General features: G+C 38.3%; 4 protein-coding genes and 1 long non-coding RNA gene across 8 annotated transcripts; 1 reads left to right on the top strand and 4 right to left on the bottom strand.

Annotated features, from left to right (window-relative positions):
* Positions 1–7,854: 7,854 nt before the first annotated feature.
* Positions 7,855–8,467, bottom strand: LOC117132582. Its single transcript, XM_033287294.1, has 2 exons — positions 8,148–8,467; positions 7,855–8,057 (listed from the first exon to the last, which is right to left on the bottom strand). The coding sequence occupies exons 1-2, from the start codon at positions 8,416–8,418 to the stop codon at positions 7,897–7,899; spliced, it is 432 nt and encodes a 143-aa protein (XP_033143185.1). The 5' UTR covers positions 8,419–8,467; the 3' UTR covers positions 7,855–7,896.
* A 789-nt stretch (positions 8,468–9,256) lies between these two features.
* Positions 9,257–10,707, bottom strand: LOC103860505 (NAC domain-containing protein 22). Its single transcript, XM_009138117.3, has 3 exons — positions 10,318–10,707; positions 9,965–10,233; positions 9,257–9,885 (listed from the first exon to the last, which is right to left on the bottom strand). The coding sequence occupies exons 1-3, from the start codon at positions 10,472–10,474 to the stop codon at positions 9,466–9,468; spliced, it is 846 nt and encodes a 281-aa protein (XP_009136365.1). The 5' UTR covers positions 10,475–10,707; the 3' UTR covers positions 9,257–9,465.
* Positions 10,708–14,873: 4,166 nt separating this feature from the next.
* LOC103860502 (pentatricopeptide repeat-containing protein At2g17033) lies at positions 14,874–17,029 on the bottom strand. 3 transcript variants are annotated; one of them, XM_009138115.3, is made up of 3 exons: positions 16,792–17,029; positions 16,220–16,593; positions 14,874–16,122 (listed from the first exon to the last, which is right to left on the bottom strand). In XM_009138115.3, exons 2-3 carry the CDS (start codon positions 16,529–16,531, stop codon positions 15,058–15,060), a joined length of 1,377 nt encoding a protein of 458 aa, XP_009136363.1. In that variant the 5' UTR covers positions 16,532–16,593; positions 16,792–17,029; the 3' UTR covers positions 14,874–15,057. The 3 variants fall into 3 exon arrangements, with proteins under 3 accessions (XP_009136363.1, XP_009136364.1, XP_009136361.1); XM_009138116.3 differs by having other exon boundaries at positions 16,220–16,531; positions 16,792–16,989; XM_009138113.3 differs by having other exon boundaries at positions 16,220–16,531; positions 16,674–16,867.
* On the top strand, positions 16,404–17,283 carry LOC117132583. The gene is made up of 2 exons (XR_004456221.1): positions 16,404–16,607; positions 16,785–17,283. It is a non-coding gene; the product is annotated as an uncharacterized LOC117132583 (long non-coding RNA).
* LOC103860501 (F-box protein SKIP23) lies at positions 17,179–19,080 on the bottom strand. 2 transcript variants are annotated; one of them, XR_004456220.1, is made up of 2 exons: positions 17,599–19,080; positions 17,179–17,566 (listed from the first exon to the last, which is right to left on the bottom strand). XR_004456220.1 is itself a non-coding variant. In XM_009138112.3 (2 exons), exons 1-2 carry the CDS (start codon positions 18,930–18,932, stop codon positions 17,430–17,432), a joined length of 1,224 nt encoding a protein of 407 aa, XP_009136360.1. In that variant the 5' UTR covers positions 18,933–19,079; the 3' UTR covers positions 17,181–17,429. The 2 variants fall into 2 exon arrangements, 1 of the variants encoding a protein (XP_009136360.1); XM_009138112.3 differs by having other exon boundaries at positions 17,181–17,471; positions 17,751–19,079.
* Positions 19,081–20,056: the final 976 nt, after the last annotated feature.

Below are 20,056 nucleotides of genomic sequence, written 5' to 3'. Positions count from 1 at the left end.
AACGCAATTTTTGCGGTTGATTGCGGTTGTTGGCATTTTGCATCAATCACTCTGCATCAATCACTCAAACCGGTTTAAACCGTTTTAAACCACACTAAACCAATCTAACCTTCTTAAATTCAAAAGTTAGTTGCAGCTAACTTTTGCAGTTGCGAACGGTTTGTACAAAGGTAATTTTTTTTTCTTTTTAAAAAAACAACATAAATACAAAAATAAAAATAAAAATAAAATTTTTAAATTGAAATAATAGAAATACTAAAATTTATCTATTATATTTTGATTTATATTATAAATTTTTAAAATAAAAATACTTTTTATAATTTTTTAATTTAAAAATATAATTTTATAAATGTAATTTTTATATTTATTATAATATTATATTATTTAATATTTTTATAATTACATAAAATATAAATATTGTTAATTTATTATTTAATCGTTGTTGTATTTAATGCTTACCAGTCAAGTATCTCGCAAACGCACCAATTTCTAACCGGAGTACTAGTCATACAAATTTCTTAAAACCGCTTAAAACCGCAACCACCCGCATCTGCAAACTCCCAACAACAACTGCAGTTACACCAGTCAGTCTGTTTTAGGTTTTCTGGAGTTTTTTAATCTATGTTTTCAGGTGCTTTAGGTGATTAAGAGCTTTTAATGAATGTGGTGAGTTTTACAAGAATTTAAATGAATTTTGAGATGATTTGAAGAAGTTAAAATGAAGAATAAGAACTGGTGAATTAATTACATAAACGGATCGAGCGAAGGGCGACGGACAGAAATAGTGATCAATCAACGTGACATCATGATCGACGAAAACGTTCCTCGACCAGAAAGGACTGATCGATCTCATTTTCTGATCGTTTGATCCGATGCACACGACCCGTCTAAAGTTTTGCTTTCTCCTGTTTGATTTTTCCATTTTCAAGAGAGTCAGTGGTCCATTGTCTCTGAATTTACCATTTATGATGAAAATTAGGAGTTTACGTTTTATTCTTACAGACTTTAAGAGCTTTCGAGAATGTCAGCTTTGGAAAGGCCATTCTTTGACTATGTACTTTTTTGGACAAGTTTTCTAAACCTCTTTAATTATGCAATTTTATTCTTCTTTGTTTTTGTGTTCTTTAATTATGTCTGATTAATTTCACAGTTAGGTGTCAGGTAGGGTTCAGTGAAGTGAAGAAACTGAATGTTTAGGGTTCTTAGACTAGATAGTTATCATTAAAGTACTTCACTTGTATTGTGCTTAATGCTTCAACTTTATTAACTACCTACTTCATGATCATAAGTTAACTGAATACAACTAGAGTTGATTTAATTACTTAAAAATAATTCATGTGAGCAAAGTGTCATGTTGATGTTATTGTTATTTGTGAACATATCAAAACTCGAACTTTATGCAACTATAATATACTTCATTCATCCGTTCTTAAAAGATTTATATTATAGAAGAAAAAAAATTTGTTTCAAAAAGATGCATATTTTATATTTCCAATGTAATTTTTATCAACTAATAATGAGAAATTATGAAGTTCAAGAATATTAATTGCATTTCTTAAAATCTTATTGGTTTAAAAAATAAGAAATATAAAATTACCAAAATTTAAATGATAAGATCAGAGACTAAATGTAATATGACTTTCTAGAAATAGGTCAATTAGGTCCATTTTTAAAAAAAATCACACATGAATTAAAGTTGTGAGTTTTGTTTTAATATATAAGAAGTAGTTTTTAATTGATTTTTTAACTAACTATTCATAATCATGATCTGATTTCTTGCGTAGACGTCTATGCTGTCATAGCCAGAACCATTTATTTCTCAGAGATGAATTTGCAAGGTCTGTTGACTTATTTACTTTTGCCGCCTGCTAACTTGATGGAACTCATTCTCTGAGAGATATAATCATCAAACGTGAATCCTCCATTGTAATGAGTGAACGCTTTTGCCTCTAGGGTGTATCTTCCCCTGTTTCTCGGAGTCAGAGAATTGGAAATAATGGGTCACCAGCAGTGAGTGGATTACGAAGGAGAATAAACTAATGGGTCTACGGTCAATGATGGGATTCATCACTTCTAAGGTCCCACACACTGAAAAAAAAAAGTCATTGAAAGGCCACAAAGCAAGATTTGTAACCGATCAAGATAATAGCAACATCGGAAGAAATGAGGATCAAAAGCTGGTCGAGATTTCTCTCCCAGGCACTTTAACCGAGGCGTTGACATGAAGAAAGAGGATCAAAAGCGACTGATTGGGACAACTCCCACTGGTTACCGTTTTTAGCAAGTATCCCCTAGTGTCCTGCGGTCCGAAAGGTGGTTACCCTAATTTATTTCTACAAGCAGCATCCTCCACCCTTCCTCCGAACAAACTTCGCAGATCTAGCAGCAAAAGATCCTCCACACCAAGATTCCACCGTTCAATCTACGTTTCTTTGGTGCTCACAAGTTGCTCGATTACCTATTTCTTCATCCGCTGAAGTTACAAGACCTCCACGTTTTCTCTCGGAGTCGACTTGATCTTCTCCAAATGGAGCGCAGACTAACTTATGCAGAGAAAGGAAAAGGAGTAGTTCTGGAGCTAAAGGAACCAACCGTCAGAAGAATCAGAGCCCCCTCCCTTGACACAACACTTCTGGTAAGAGATAATGAGCTCACTCTGATAGGAAGACTCACGAACCCTAAGGAGCAGCGAATCTGGAACCTCATCCCTTCTCTACCACGCAAATGGAATATTCAAGGAAGAGCAGATGATCTTCAGAGCGTTTTAGACAACAGGCCCTACCACTTTGGGTACTGGATGATCATCCTCCAATGCTGGGAGCCGATTATCTCTGACTCGTTCCCCTCCCTCATCCCATTCTGGGTTCGAATTAAAGGCCTACCCCTCCACTACTGGCACGAGACCATGGTCCGGAACATCGGAAAGGAACTAGGCACCTACGAAGCCCACATGATAACAAAAACGTCAGCAAAGGTCCGAGTGATGGTCAATGGCCTCAAACCTATTATCAAAGAGACCATCATTGAATTTGACTCAGGAGAAGAGTGCAAAATTACCTTAGAGTATGATAAGCTGGAGAATCACTGCTCACTCTGCGGTCTCCTCTCACATCAAGCCTCACGCTGCCCTACGCTGTTAGTGGAGGAGGTCCACAAAAGAGACCAGAGTAGAGCCTCGCGGGGAGTAGCAACAGAAGCTCTGAACCAGTCTGCTGAGGAGAAGCAAGAAGATCCAAGCTATCATTCCCAGGCGTTTCACCAGAGAGTAGACCGCCATGGAAGAAGCTTTGGAAATAGAATCAGTACCAAACAAACCCGGGTGCCTCCCCCTCAACAGGATAACACATCACTGGTCATTAGGAACCAGCCTAGCCAACCCTCCCAAGAGAGGAAAGCATTACAAATAAAGAAAACATCCCGAAGCTGGAGGGAGAAGTCACACCATGATAGACCAAAGGAGGGCATGTTTCCACCGTACACAAAAGAGAGAGCGGTGCCCATCAGAAACTATCAACGCGGTAAAGACCTCTTCTCCTCAAGAAGTGAAGGTCAGTGGAGGCCCAAACAATTTCGAAACATGGAAGAGCATCCCCCCCCCTCAACACTGAGACACAAAATAGACGATCAGAGGTAGTCCTTTCCTCAGGAATTGCTAGAGAAGCAGAACCTGCCCCCCTCGTACCATCTATGGAAACAGTGATGGAAGAACTACAAGAAGCTACTAGACAATACCTCAGCTGCCCCGATCCTGTGGAGGCTGCAGCAAGAAGACAACGGGTCAACATAGGAGACGCGAAAGGAGAGATGGAAGCAGCGGCTCTGTCTATCATAAAAGCGGCAGAAGGGAAATTGGCGAGCTCCTATATAGTAAGAACTGGTGATAGCAACCCTGTGACACCTCCTCCTCTGCACAATGGTTACCCTGTGACACATCCTCCTCTGCAAGAGGTTTGCCTTCAAGATCTTGCCTCATCTGACTGTGTGGTTCTCCATACCCCCCAAGACAATGGAAAAGGAGAAGGTTCTTCGAATCAGCCTCTCAACGAAGTGATCATCCTTCGCTCTCCCTCTACCCCACTTGAAAAGAGGGCAGAACCAAAAAAACTCAAGTCGATCATCATTAGCCCGCCAGATGCTACCACGGGAAATAACCTAACGAGGGATGAGCCTACCCCACCTGTGGAAGTAGTGCAATCACCTGCTAACGTAACATTGCTAGAGTTTCAAAACAGAACGAGGAAAAGAGCACCTAAAACAACTCGAGCAAGAACTCAAAGAAGCTCACCTAACATCTTAAGAGGCGCAAGCTCGAAGAAGAGGAAGCTCTCTCAAATCCAGAACTCGCCGAGAGGTAGGAAGAAAACTCTGGCAGGTTCTTCCTCTAGAGGGCAAGTAAAGGCGTCTGGCCCACCACAAGCTGCTAGTTCACCAGCCTCTATCTCTAATCCACCGATCCAACTGATCCCACCTACGTCAAAGAGAAACTCGGATTTTCGGTTTCTCCCAACCCAGGCTCCTTAGTCGTACTGAGCTGGAACGTTTGTGGGCTGGGGAACCCCATTACGGTCCAGCGTTTAAAGGAGCTTCGAAACAAGAGGCGTCCTGATATCATCTTCCTGAGTGAATCAAAGAATACCGAAGAAAACATTAGAAAAGAACTACCATGGCTGAACGAAGAAGATAACTATTTTGTTCCCCCTCATAGCCCTGGTGGAGGCGGCCTGGTCCTAAGTTGGAAGAAAGATGTGGAAGTGTCAGTTCTATCAGCATCACAAAACTTCATAGACACGCGAGTTACATCAAAAGGAAAATCTTTCCTAGCTACCTTTGTGTACGGTGAACCTGACCATACGAAGAGAAATGCTATTTGGAATGCATTATCAAACCTCCATCCTAACCCTAAAGGCCCCTGGTTCCTCACTGGTGACTTTAATGAACTCATTGATAATAGTGAGAAAAAGGGGGGGCAGGTTAGAGCTGAGGGTACCTTTGGCGCTTTTCGATCTTTCCTCTCCGAGAATGACCTTTTTGACTTAAAACACTCGGGTAACGCCTTCTCCTGGAGGGGAAAGAGAGGCAACCACCTTGTCCGCTGTCGTCTTGATCGATCTCTCAGCAACCCGGAGTGGACTGAGCTATTCCCTTCCTGCCGGTGCCAATATCTCAAGTTCGAGGGATCTGATCATCGTCCACTGATCTCCTTCCTGGACACAAGACAGAAGAAAGGCCATAATCTCTTCCGGTATGATAGAAGACTCAAAGACAATAGAGAAATTAAGGAGCTGGTTGCAGAAATCTGGTTAAATTGCTCGTACCTTAGTGTAGAAGCACGGCTGTCGCTCTGCAGGAAAGCTATCTGCAAATGGTGCGAGCTGTTCCATGAAAACAGCAGAAAAGTCATTGAAGATCTTCGTGAAGAACTTGAGACTCAGATGACAAAAGACCACCCAAATGAGGACAGAGTTCGTGAACTAAACAAGAATCTCCTAAAGGCATATCAATCTGAAGAAGCCTATTGGAAACAGAGAAGCCGTCAATTATGGTTAACTTTAGGAGACTCAAATTCTGGGTTTTTCCATGCAGTTACAAAGGCTAGGAAAGCCCGAAATAGACTCACAGTTTTAGAGAACGAAGATGGAATACCTTCCTTTGAAGAGGATCAGATCTCAGCTCTGGTGTGCGCCTACTACGATAAGCTCTTCACTGCAAATGAAAAAGATCCAGATGAAGCTATATCAAATGATATAATCACCAAAGCCCTCAAACCGTGTGTCTCTCAGATATGGAGTGAACATCTTACCAGGGATCCCACGCCAGTGGAGATAAAAGAAGCTCTATTTGCCATTCATGCAGACAAGGCCCCGGGACCTGACGGCTTCTCAGCAAGCTTTTTTCATTCGAACTGGGAAACTATAGGCCACTCCATCGTCACTGAGGTCCAGAGTTTCTTTTCTTGCGGAAGCCTGCCACCTACGCTCAATGAGACACACATTAGATTGATACCAAAGACCTTAAGCGCTAAAAGAGTTGAAGAGTACCGTCCCATTGCTCTCTGCAATGTGCTCTATAAAATTATCTCCAAGCTGCTGTCCCTTCGTCTAAAACCGGTCCTCCACTCAATCATCTCTGAGAACCAGTCTGCTTTTATCCCTGGTAGAGCAATCACTGACAATGTGTTAATCACACATGAGGTGTTGCAATATCTAAAGACATCTCAAGCACAAAAGCACTGTTCTATGGCAGTTAAGATGGACATGTCAAAAGCATATGACCGTGTAGAATGGGACTTCATCGCACAGGTTATGTCAAGACTGGGTTTTCCAAATAAATGGATTAATTGGGTGATGCAATGTGTATCTATAGTGTCCTACTCCTTCCTAATCAATGACTCAATTTATGGGAGAGTGAAACCTCACCGTGGAATCAGACAAGGCGATCCAATCTCCCCCTATCTCTTCATCCTTTGTGGGGAAGTCCTTTCAGGTCTCTGTAGGAACGCTGAACGGGAAGGAGCGTTGCAAGGAATAAGAGTGGCTCGAGGAAGTCCTCGAGTCAATCACCTCCTTTTCGCAGACGATACAATGATGTTTTGTGAATCCTCCACAGAATGCTGCAACTCCCTGGTCCAAATCCTGCAAAAATACGAGAGAGTCTCAGGGCAAAAAGTCAACATCTCCAAATCGGCTATAACTTTCTCAGTCAAAACCCCTCAAGAGGTAAAAGACTCTGCTAAAGTGATTCTGGGAATACAAAAAGAAGGAGGTGTGGGTAAATATTTAGGTTTGCCAGAGCATTTCGGGAGAAAGAAAAAAGATTTATTCACCTCAATAGTGGATAGAATCAGACAGAGAGCTTCAAACTGGTCTACACGCTTCCTTTCAAGAGCTGGCAAGCTCACCATGTTGAAGGCGGTCCTCACAGCCATCCCCACGTATTCAATGTCCTGTTTCCAGCTACCGGGGAGTCTCTGCAAAAGAATCCAATCTACGCTTACTCGTTTTTGGTGGGATAACTCATCAGTGAAGAAGAAGATGTGTTGGGTGGCGTGGGAAAAATTGACTAAGCCTAAAGCAGCAGGAGGCCTTGGTCTAAGAGATATTCAACTGTTCAACCAAGCGTTATTAGCAAAAGGGGCTTGGAGAATCATGTCCTCACCTCACTGTCTGCTGGCACGAGTACTAACGGGGAAGTACTGCCACAAGAGAAGCTTCCTTGATGCTCCTATTCCAGCGGTTTGCTCACACGGTTGGAGAAGCATTCTCTATGGAAGAGAACTACTGCGGGAGAATCTAGGGAAAGCAATAGGCAACGGTCAGTCCACAAGAGTTTGGAAAGATTCATGGATTTCACCTAACACTAAGCTTCAACCTATGGGTCCAATACCTGAAGCAGCCCTTGACCTGAGAGTCTCGGACTTCCTTACTGATGACCTTCAATGGAACAAGAGCAGAATAGAACAATTCCTACCGGAGTTCAGTTCGCAAATCCAATGCCTTCACCCCAGCAAGGAAGGAGCAGAAGACACCTACGTCTGGCTCAAACATGACTCGGGGGTTTATTCAACGAAATCCGGGTATAATGCAGTAACAACCCCCCCCCCCCCCCCCCCCCCCCACAGATGGTCACTCCCAATGTTCTTGCTGCAACCAATCAACAGAACCTGGATTTTAATTGGCAAAAAGACATTTGGTCATTAAAAACGTCCCCAAAACTTCAGCTTTTCCTTTGGTCAACGGTTCAAGGAGCCTTACCTTTAGGAGTGGAACTCCAACGAAAGGGAATGAACTCTGCTGCGCTCTGCCCTCGGTGTAAAGCAGTGGAATCAGCAACACATGTTTTCTTCCACTGTCCATTTGCCAAAGAAGTCTGGAGCCACATCCCTCTAGCCACCCCAGTTCACATAGCTGAGGGCGTTGACTTTAAAGGGGCTTTGGTTCGCTTCAGACAAGCCCTCTGCCTCCCCCCATCAGGTGTAGTCTCACCCGTCCTCCCTTGGATCTGTTGGACTCTCTGGACAGCCCGTAATAAACTCATCTTTGAAGACAAGGCAACTCGACCTATAGAGACAGCAACAAAAGGCGTATCGGCAGCGTTAGAATGGTGTCAAGCTCAATCCACAAAGAACAGTGAAATAGTTTGTCGCTTACCTTCGAGAAGTGAACCCCGAAACGCTACGAGATCACCACCGGAGTTTTCTTGTTTTGTCGATGCTGCTTGGGACGCCTCCACGAAGCGAGCAGGGCTAGCTTGCTTCTTTCCAGGTGATCGATCAGAATCACCATTCACAGGAGCACAGATGATCGCGTCGGTTAGTTCCCCTCTTTTAGCTGAATCACTAGCTCTCCGAAGAGAAATCGAGAAGGCGCTAGAAGCAGGATTCACAACGATCACCATCCTCTCCGATTGCTCAACGCTCATCCGAGCTATCACCACCAAAAGCCAGATCACAGAGCTCTACGGTGTTCTCCAGGACATCCACCGCCTCTCGTCTCGCTTTGCTACAATCGACTTTCGTCTCATCCCTCGTTCACAGAACAGGGTCGCAGACAGCCTAGCAAAACAGGCCCTTAAGGCCCATTCTCAATTATCTTCTGTTCCGTAACTTTGCCCACGGGCCTGAACTCTGTTTTTCGCTTCTTCTAATTAAAAGTTCGTCGTTCAAAAAAAAAAAAAAAGCAACATCGATTGATTCAACATGGGTATGACTTCTATCGTTATTACTGTAGTTTTCTTCTCGTATTGATAAATTTCTTGGGCTTCCAACTTAAAATCAATTGGCAATTAGTGGATTGGCCCAAGTCCCTTATATATTACTCAAGTCCCTTTCATATATATCCGATGTGGGATCTTCTCTCCAATACTCTTCCTCGAGATAATGGTGCGTATAACCATTAATCTCGCAGAATCCATCGTATCCCCTCCGAAATCATATTTTATTTTCTAGCGATCTCGGCGGAACTGAGCCTTCTATGGGCCATCAGCTAATGGGATGATCGGGCCACTGTCCGGGCCGGATTAATGGGTCAGGGTATTAGGCCCGCTCTGATACCATGATAAGTTTTCTGGGCTTGCAACTTAAAACCAATTGGCAATTAGTGGATTAGCCCAAGTTCCTTATATATTACTCAAGTCTCTTTCATATATCCGATGTGGGATCTTCTCTCCAATATAGGAATCTAAAACTTGGTACGGTCGAGAGAAATTATCATACATGGGAAGTCCATGATTCAAAGTATAGCACTTTTGTTTTACTGAATTGAATTGTACAGTCAAGATTCTGACTTGTACACATTATTTTTTTCTTACGTTACAAACTTACACAAGATACATTTATCTCAGTAAATAAAAATACAATAGGTAACTCTTAAGCTAAAGACAAACATCTTACATCTTAGTGTATTACAAGTTCTGTTTTTCCAGGTGAAGAATAGTTAAACTTGTCGTGAGATTTTCTCTTTACATAGCCTAAAAATTTAATAGGTTAACTATAGGTGTAAGATTCTGGAGCCATGGGCTTATACTCAAGAACTGGTCTTGTCCCCATTCGAATCCTTGTTTAGGTAACTGCAGCTCAGGTAGTGGTAAGACTCCACACGGCAGCTTCAGTGATGAAGAAGGTTCTTTCATCTCTGTTTCCCTCTGTTTCTCTTCGGTATGCCCTTGAAGCATGAAGTTGTTGTTGTTTGCTTCTTTCATGGCTGCTTCTTGAGGAAAAGGGAAAGAAGTCATCATCATGTCTTCTTCTTTTCCGACGAAAGATATGGTGTCGGAAGATGAGAGAGGAGAGTTTGGGCATGTTTGGTTCATCTTAGCTCCCATCTCTGCTCTTTGCTCCAATACTTTAAGTGAAGTGGCTTTTCTATATACCTTACAAAGCACAACGTCCTGCGATCAAAAGATAACATAAGATTAATAACAAAGCTGTTACTTGATCAAATAACTGATTCATAACTTAAAAAGGTACCTTTGGTAAGGTGCAATTGTCAGGCATCCGGAACTCGTTCATGACCCAATCAGTCTTGCTTCCTCCAGGTGCTCTTCCGCTGTAGAACACAAGGGTCTTCTTTAGCCCAATCATACGTTTTGGTTCAGACAAGCTTATGATCTTACGATCGGAACCAGTTGCTTTCCAATATCCTTTCTCGGTTGTCCTGCTTGGTCTACCTCCGTTGCCATGCTTCCTTTCCCTTGGCACAAAGAAATACCATTCCCTCTCCCCAATTGTCGATAAGTCTGTAATCAAAAAAATTCAAACTTATTAATACCAATTTGAGAATAATGGATTTTATAGAAATGAAGAAAGCTAGATATACGTACGAGGTAAGTCCCATGGATCATGACGATAGATGTTGAGAAAACCAATGACCTCAACTTTGGATATGTTGCCGTAAACCATGTTTTTGAGGTAGTAATTAAGAAGCTCCTCCTCGGTCGGGTGGAATCTGAAACCTGGCAGCTCAATCTCTTTTGACATGATCTCTCACTGTCCCTCAAAAACACTTACCAAGTTTAGGTTGTCTTAAAAGCTGTGCAAGTGGAAAAGGTTGTTGCTGGTGATATCACTTAGTTGATTCTATGCACCTTTATATACAACACTAGGACATAATGCGTTAATAGAGGGGATTTTTTTTTTCTCTGGTTGATGTGGAAGCAGACCAAGTCAATAAGAAGTTGTGGAAGCATGATTTAACATATAGAATTTTGCGTCCTTTGTGTATTTTTTTCTAATGTCTATACTTTTAGCGGTTTGTGATGTTTACTGAGAAATAAGGGTCTTGATCAAAGTGGATGGAGCCCACGCGCTTTTATCTTAGAAAGAGTCTTGAGAGTTTGGACCAGAGCTTTGCTGCCTTTGTTTTTGCTTGAGAAAGGATTTTGCCTTTGTGTTTCTTCTCTGTTTTTTCTTTTAAACAATTATGTTTAACCATTTATTTTAATGTGAAAAAGAATCAAACATGTTGATCGTGGGACTTCCACCATTTGTTTTATCTTAAGCTTGACTTTGGAAGTCTCCTCCAAAGACTGAAAGTCTTGCCTCTGTGGGACAGAACCTTGAACCTCCATTTTCTGTTTTTCTTTTACCAGCCGAATTTTTGATTGAGATTTGTTTAACTATTTTCACTTGAGGTTAATTGCTCTTCTTCTGATAATAAAATTACTCTTTTTATATAAAAAATGCTTTCTTCCTCTAAATATATTACCAATATGTGAGTTTTCGGTTAGTTTAAATGTAATCAACAAAAACCAATATGATATACAACAAAAACAGAAAACCAAGAATCAATCATTTTGATAATATATTTTGTGAAAAAAAGAAAACCAAGAATTAATCATTAATAATATAAAAGTACATAAATTTACGTTAACATATAATAGAACGAAAGCATTTGTTAGAACATTTTGGTGAAATGTCATTAGATTTATATAAAGGGAATTGATTATAAGACATAACTAAATAAGTAAAAAAAATGTTACTCTTTATTAGTAATCACTTAACAAAATCTTAGAAGTTTTTCAATCCAATTTATACTTCACACACGTGATTCAATATAGGCCTCGCCAAAGCATAAACTATTGAGACAAAAGAGAGTATTTTTAGTTAGCTTTTTCATATGGAGCTTTTTATTAATGTTTATATGTAACTTAGTTTATATATTTTTAATAATAGTCATATGTGTATATACAGTATAGTTGTAGTATTGTTTATAAAAAAAATATTGACAAATATATAGACATGGCCAAGCAATCGATTAGAGCATATTTAGTTTGAGGGGCATATTTTAATTTATTCTATTCATATTTAAAAAATAGTATTTATATGTAAATAGAATTTATAATTTGTTAAATAATAATATCTATAAGACTTTTTAGCATTTTTATGAAATTTTTATTAATAACTATTTCGAATAAGTGTATTGTTAGATAATAATTATTGTAATTGTAAATTTTTTTATTAACAAATAATTTTAATGAAGTTATAATTGACTATAGTAAAACAATTATGGTAACATAGAGAAACATTACTATATATTTAAATCAGTTTATAATTTTTCAGCAATCATTAATATAATTAAATTTGTTTATAAAAAATTAAGAGACTTCTATTATGAGTGTATATATATATATATATATGTGATGTAAAACATCAAATATGATATTAGAGGGTTATTTTTTAAATCAGAATATCTAAAATCTGATTTAAGTATTGGATCTTAACAAAAAAAAACATTAAAAATATACTGTTAAAATTCTGTTTAGGCTATCTAAAATTGTTTGAAGGCACTGGATAAGTCGATATATATAGATTAAATATAATGTCAAAACTTATAATTTTCAGTAGAATTATCTTTTAGAATGAAAAATAAAACAGACGTCAAAAAAAAAAAAATGAAAAATAAAACTATGAATGACGTGGAAGAGGTTTAGTTCTTCTCCTGCTTTGATGGATTTGATTTTTCTTATTCACCTACAGTCTTCTTTTTATTATTGTCATTGTCATATATATATATATATATATGTATGTGTATGCATATATATATGTATGTGTATGTATTCATATATGTATGTGTATGTATATATATATATATATATATTTGTCAAAAATGTATGAGCTCTTTTTTAAACTACTTAAGTAGAAACCATACATTTTATATTATATAGGATAATAAGATTCGTGATGGTCAGCTGTTCTTTATGATAAGATACATTAAGTACTTTTTGGTTAATTAAGTGAAGTTATCTTCAAAATATTTATGAAGTTATATTGTAAAATTTAAATATGTTCTCTTATTCTCTAATCTATACTATTAATTAAAAAATATATTAATACATATTTTATAGAAATTTGCATGAAGCATTCAAAAATTTTAGAGCATGTCCATCCATAAAATTTCTTAAGTAGTATATCAAAACAAAAATATCATATTTGAATACAACTTATTTATGTAATTTTAAACATTAAAATAGATCACTTAAAAAGTGATATCTGTATTAAGGGAATTACGTTGATCAAAAAAAAATATTAAGGGAATTACTTCATGAATATATTGAGTTCTCAAATGAAATATTTTTTCTTCTTTTTCATCCTTCTATATTTTGTTCGTTTTGTGAGAAACTCAATCAATTTTTTTCACAGAAGGTGCTCTTAGACCGATTGATTCAGTACTCACAAATCTTTAGAGTTACCTAGAGGCTAAAACCTTACCGCACACCAACAATTTCACTTTTTGCTCAAAAGATTAATAACTACGGCAATTTTTTCTTTGTTCAATCACCTGAACCTAATCTAATCTCTCTTAGTTCGTCTGATGCTCCACTCTTTTTCTCTTAAAGCCGCAACTCTCTTATGTCAAGTTTCTCAGTTATTTACCACAGCCTTCTGCTTTCCTTATTCTTGAATCTCCACATGCAAACCAGAATATATTTACGAATATCTCTCTTGCATGCATATCACGTATATAGCAGAGGTTTGCAGTATGCGCCACATCATTGTTATCTTGGCATGTAACACAGGCTCGTAGCTCGTCTAAGGATTCACTTCCTGGTCATACAAAAAAAAAATCATTGAAACGAATCATCTAGGTTTATGAGTAAGATAGTTTAGATAAATCTTTTTTTTTTTGAAAGAAAAATATATACAAATTTAAATTCTGACCTGCCCGCGGAAACGAACCAGCAGTTTAGATAAATCTTGAAAAGTCACATATGCTACATTTAGGCAATATATGTGTGTTTATCACGAGTTCATGTGGTTGGTTTTAAAGATGTTCAAGTGTGCAATTCTATAACGATATTTGGCTGTGACAATTGTTTGAAAATTGTGGGATCGAAAGAGAAGTTTGAGATTTTCTGATTGTGAATTAAGAAAATAAAATAGTTTTCCATATTTTAACAAAAGAACAGACAACAATTAATGGTAATGAGAGCGACTAGTGCGTCGAGGTATATGTGTTAGCATATGAAAGTTTCTCGGCAATTGCAGAAAAGGATACTTTAATTCAATCGTTGTCTTTACATATGCCCAACAAGCAACATCAATACACTATTCAGTTCAATATCGACGAAACTACCCAAATAACAAGTAGGGTCCTAAGAAGATTTCCCTTATCTAATAGTACGCCGAAAGCAAAAACAAAGTTTTGTAAACTGTAACGAAGAATCTTATTAACCATAAATAAATGATTGATGTTTTATTTTGTATTTTCTTAGCATGGTTGATGATTTTTATTTTGTATTTCTTGACATGATTGATGATTTCTTTTAAAACCAAATGTATGGCCGCGTGATTGATGATTATTCAGAAAGAAATATCAAATAACCATATGCACTTTCTCAAAAAAAAAAAAAACCATATACATCTCTTTCAAAAAAAAAATATAACCCATATGTATAATTGAGACTTACTTTCTCAATTAATGGTATATTGTGTGTTTACTTATTTATACGATTTATAACGTTTCTGTATTTTATTTTATCGAGTTAAATTGTGTGTTTTAAGTATATTTTGAAGATTTTAGTAGTTTATCAATTTTTACAAATTTTAAGCTTTTTTAAAAGAAAAAAATTAGTTAACTTTAATGCAAAGAAACATTTTTGAAATGCAACATTGTGCAGGAACGTGAGAAAAAAATAAGATTTCCTTTCTTAATTAATGATAATTATGGTTTTTATAGAGTTAACATGTGTGTTTTAAGTATATTTTAAAGTTTTAGTAATTTGTCGAATTGTTTTTCAAGTTTAAAGTTGTTTTGGAAGAAAACTGAATAAAGAACATTTGAAAATTGCAAAACCGTGCAGAAACTTGATAAGTTTGGCATTTCAATTGTTTTACACAGATATATCTATCAGTTAACAAATGTACTCTACGTATTTTGTATAAATGTACTGCAATGTATTTGTCATTACAACAAGAAACCATTCAGTCTTGAAACAAAAACTCACTGATTACAAAAACTGCTAAAGAGTCACATCCATTAGCACATTATTGTGCTCTGTGTACTGTTTAAAATACTATTAAAACTTGTGAACCCAATGATTAAACTCACAGTTAAAATAATTTCATTGGCAAAGCCATTCTTTAACTGTTTTCCCCTTAGCAATAAAACAACCAACGTTCTTCCTGTCGATTCTCATAGGGCTTCCGGTACGAACCATCATCTTTTTCACCAATGCTTTAACCGGTGACTCTCCTCTCACGCTACTGTGCTTTCCAGAGCCAGAAACAACTACAATCTCTGCAGGAACCACACACTTGTCTCCACTAAACCTAACCTTGATCTCATCCATCCACTGCATCATTATCAAATACGCCGAGCTCAAGTGCATACCATGCAAATCCAGCTTGCCTTCTAACGAACTCCACTCCATGGCTTCATGTAAAACCGAGGACTGAGTCAATACGCGTACCAGAACCACCTCGTCTTCATTGAGAAAAGTAAGCAGTTCGGAAACAGAGAGCGGACAGCTATTCAAGTCTTTTAACAGTGATGTGATGTTAGGACAGGAATTCAAGACCGTGTTGTACGTTCTTAAGGACAAAGGAACGTTGAAGTCCTTCAGTCTCTGTAGCCAAGAACCCATTTGGGGAAGAGCGTCATGAGCTCCGTAGGAAGACAGAACCATGTTTGAACAAACCGTGTCGACTCTGTGACCTTCTGTCTCCATCCTATGCACTATTCTGTTCATGTCATCAAACAATCCTAACCTTCCGTAACCGTATAGAACAGACTTATATTCAAACACACCCGGCTTTAGTTTTTCGAGTCTCATCTCTTCGATAACGGTTTCAGCATCGTTAGGCTGGTCCATGTTGCATAGTCCAGAAACCATAGACTTGTAAGCTTGGGTTTTGACGTAAACTGATGACGATGTTTGGAGTATCTCTCTCAAACGAAGGCAGGCTTGGTTGAACCCTTGTGCTGAGCCTTGTTTGGAGTTTGATTCAGCCAAATTGCAGAGGAAGAGAGCCAAGTCTCGTTCGTTTGACTTGAGGTTTGTAAGGGTAGTGGAGAGTAGAGTTTCTGATTCTTGGAGTCTTTCTAGTTTATTGAGCAGAGCAACAAGATCAGCAATGAGCTTCGGGTTCCAATCAAACCACGAAGCTTGAGTAATTTCTGAATATAACTTGAGATATAAAACAAGAAAAATAAATCAAAAACCCAATTTCGAATAATTGACTGAGAGAGAGAGAGAGAGGAAAAAAAGAAGAAGTAAGACTCACATAGAGAGCAAAGAAGGAGAGATGGGGAAGTGAAGTGTGAGGTGAGAGGAGATGAGAGAGGACATTGAGAGACACTGACTTTGGGGAAGCAGCTACGAACTTCTTAATGTGGCGGTTAGTAGCTGATGGATCTCCAGCCAAGGCTGGGGAAGAGAGGGACGAGAGAAACTTGTGGCTTTGCTTCATCAAAGGCACTGCTCCTGCCTTGCACCGAACCTCCATTAGCTTTTCTCTCCTACCTTGGCTCAGGCTCTGAGGCGGCGGAGTGAAAAGGAAGCGTTGCAAAGCGATGCTACAGGTGCTTATCGTCATCTGGGTTATGAACAGCAGTGTTAGAGGATAAACAAGAGTCGAGGTTCTGGTAACAACCACACCTGCATAGAATAGTGTAAGTAACCAAGTACATAACAATAAAATCAACGAAGTGAGATCCAATTTTTCTAAAATTACATACTTCATTCATTCATCAGAATCAAAACCCAGACTTCGATTTCATCAGTTGCAGCAATTCAAGATTAAACGACAGATTCTCTAGTAAGACTACCCAATTCGTAATCAGAAAAAGGAAAGACCTTTGTAATTAATATGCTTTTAGGGGATGAAGATGAGGCAATTCGGGTTAGGCCGGTTGGCAGTTACAAAACCGACATTTTTCTTGACCGGACAGAGTTCAACAACGACTATCTTTCTGTTTGGTCGTAAAATCTGTTACCAACCTCACTCGCTCTCCATACGTTTTCACTCATCCACTGCATCGCCGAATACCGAACATCGGTTTAGAAATTTGAAACCGGTTTATGCCATGTCTTCTATTCGATATTTAACATTTTCTGTATTAAATCATCAACATCTAATTGAGTTCCAGAATTATTAAAATCCATGTGTTACTGTTTTTTCACATAAAAATCATTACTTGGCTGGCTCTTGCAGGGTGTAACAAAATATTTTGGAAGAAAACATGGGTTTGGTTCTTCAACAAATATCATCCATCATCTTTGAGAAAAAAAAAACAAAGAGAGAGTTTATCTATGTACAAATGCAAAGTTACTGAAAACATGGAAAGGGTGGGTAAACGTAAAAGAACAGACATAAACATGTGATATAAGTAAGAGCCTGCCTCTATTGGTTCTTAATCTCACAAATATCAGAGAGAGATAATTAACCTCCGTATCTGTTGAATCTCCAAGGCCGTAAACTCCAAATTACACATTTAACATTTTGATGATGTTTCTCCCGGATGATCTTCAGCGCGCTGAGACAGTAAAGGGTTTCACATATTAGCAATGAGCAGACATTTAGCGAGACTAATGGGAAATGAGAGCATCATGATAGTAGAGATAAAAAAAAATGATGGAAAAGCAAACTTATAAGAAACCTAATGTATGTTCAGAGACTACTAACTAACTCAAAAAAGGAAGGACGGAGATAGAGGATAATGCCATAGAGTCTCCGTAGCTACAATACACAACTAACTAACTAACTAAAAGCAAAGGATCCTAGAGACAAACAGTATTTCAAATGTTCCACTGACCACATGAGAAGTAATCCAAGGAGGTGGAGGCCAGAACAGCTTAGCATACTCAGGGAGTTTATGCACAAGCTCTATCTTCCCACTCCTGAAATCAAACACTCCCAAATCTCGATCCTGCATTGCATCCACATTATCCTCGTTGAAGACATTGCCGGTAAAGAACACACAACTCCCACCACATGAAGGCAACAAATCAGAAGCTGACGCGGTGAAGTTACAGTCATCCCCAAGGAACAACATCTTACCCCCAAGATCCTTAACCTCAACCCAACTCTTCTCCCTTTCCAAAAACTTAAAAACCTTAAACTTCACCGTCCTCTCATTCATAAAAACCGCATGATGCTCAAAAACCTCCTCGCCGAACCCAGGATCCCCATCCACCTCCTCCATGCTCAAATACATATCCACCATCAACATCTCGCCACACGACTCAATCAAGAACTTCTTGTCGCCGCCATACACAGGACTCGCAACCAACTCAAGCTTCAAAGATTCAAAATCCACAACCACAGTCCTCCCATTGTTGTCAACACCGAAGAAACGTCCGTTAAACACAATCACATCATCGTAAGGAGAAGGCATGTCGTTGATCACAGTCCAAGCCCGATCCCACGAGGTGAACACAGCTAACTTCCCGGAAACATGAATCGTAAGCAACACGAACTTGCTGCAACTATCTAAGTACCTAACAACGGCCTTCTCCAAGTACAAACTGTTGACGATATCACCCACTGTGTTGAAGTAATGAAGCTTGAACTCGCGGCCTAGCTCTCGAATCTTGAAACTGGACACATCGAGAGATCGAGGGAAATGCTCAGGGAGAGCGCGTCTCGTCTCGCTCATCGGATCGAGAAGCGTCGTCACCTTACGAGGGGCGTTGAGGTCTTCCTCGACCTTGACGAGCCATCCGAACAGATCGGACTCGCTGATCGGCGGTTTGTGAGGTTTGACGAGGAGGATGCTACGCTGCGAGAGGCGGAACCCCACGGCGGAGTCAGGGAAGAGGCTTGTGCCGTTATCGGGGAGGATCGGGAGGTGGTGAGTCGGGAGAGGAGGCTTGGGGTCGGCGGAGGAGCGCCATGAGGAGCAGACGGAGCGGAAGTGGAGGAGATCGAAGGAGGAATCGAGGGATTTGGAGATTAGGTTTAGGAGATCCTTCGGGAGTGTTGCCCAATCGACCATGGATGGATGGATGAATTTGAGGGGACCTTACAAATCTCTCTCTCACCAGAGGGATTATGATAATATCTCAGAGATCAATTCTGACCCGACTGGATACGAATTTTTAACGGGTCGATTTTAGACCTCCTTGGATCCTGGTATACTTCGAAGGTATCAATCACAAGGATCCACGATTCCCTCTTAAACGCTGCCGTTTTCAATCGTACAGAATCTCGCTTCCAAAACGCAGAATTAATATGCAGAATTATAATTGTAAAATTAATATGTGCATATATTTAAATTGCAGAAATAATATGTAGAATTAAAATTACGAAAACATTTTTTTTGAACAACTGGAATTTTTTTACAATATTATCACTACAAGAAAACAGCGACATACTGAGGGAAAAATCGTCGGTATGTCGTCGGAATAACGCTATTCCGACGACATACCGACGAAAAAAATCCTCGGAAATAACTCCTCGGAAATTCATTTTTCCTCGAAAATTCCTCGGAAATTTCCGACGGAATTCCGAGGAAATGAGTTTCCGAGGAAATTCCGAGGACCACAAGTTCGTCGGAAAGTCCTCGGAATATTCCGAGGAAGATGTCGTCGGAATATCCCGAGGGATACACTTCCTCGGAATATTTCCAAAATTAAAAAAAAAATATAAATTTATTTTTTTAAATTGAAATTCGAAAATATAAAATTAAAATTAAAATAGAAAACATATTTAAAATACAAAAAATAATAAAATAGTTTTTATAAATAAAAAAATGTTTTATAAATACAAAATTAGTTATAATAAATATAAATATTATTATAAATATGAAATCATCTTTTATAAATACAAAATAGTTTTTATAAATACAAAAAATTAATAAAATAGTGTTTATAAATCAAAAAAATGTTTTATAAATACAAAATTATTTTTAATAAATATAAATATTTTTATAGATATGAAATCATCTTTTTATAAAAATAAAATAGTTTTTATAGATACAAAAAATTAATAAAATAGTGTTTATAAATCAAAAAATGTTTTATAAATACAAAATTAGTTTTATAAATATAAATATTTTTATAGATATGAAATCATCTTTTTATAAATACAAAATAGCTTTTATAAATACAAAAAATAATA

This window comes from Brassica rapa, chromosome A03, assembly GCF_000309985.2.
Source record: "Brassica rapa cultivar Chiifu-401-42 chromosome A03, CAAS_Brap_v3.01, whole genome shotgun sequence".
NCBI lineage: Eukaryota > Viridiplantae > Streptophyta > Magnoliopsida > Brassicales > Brassicaceae > Brassica > Brassica rapa.
This window is presented reverse-complemented; position numbering and strand designations above follow the sequence as displayed.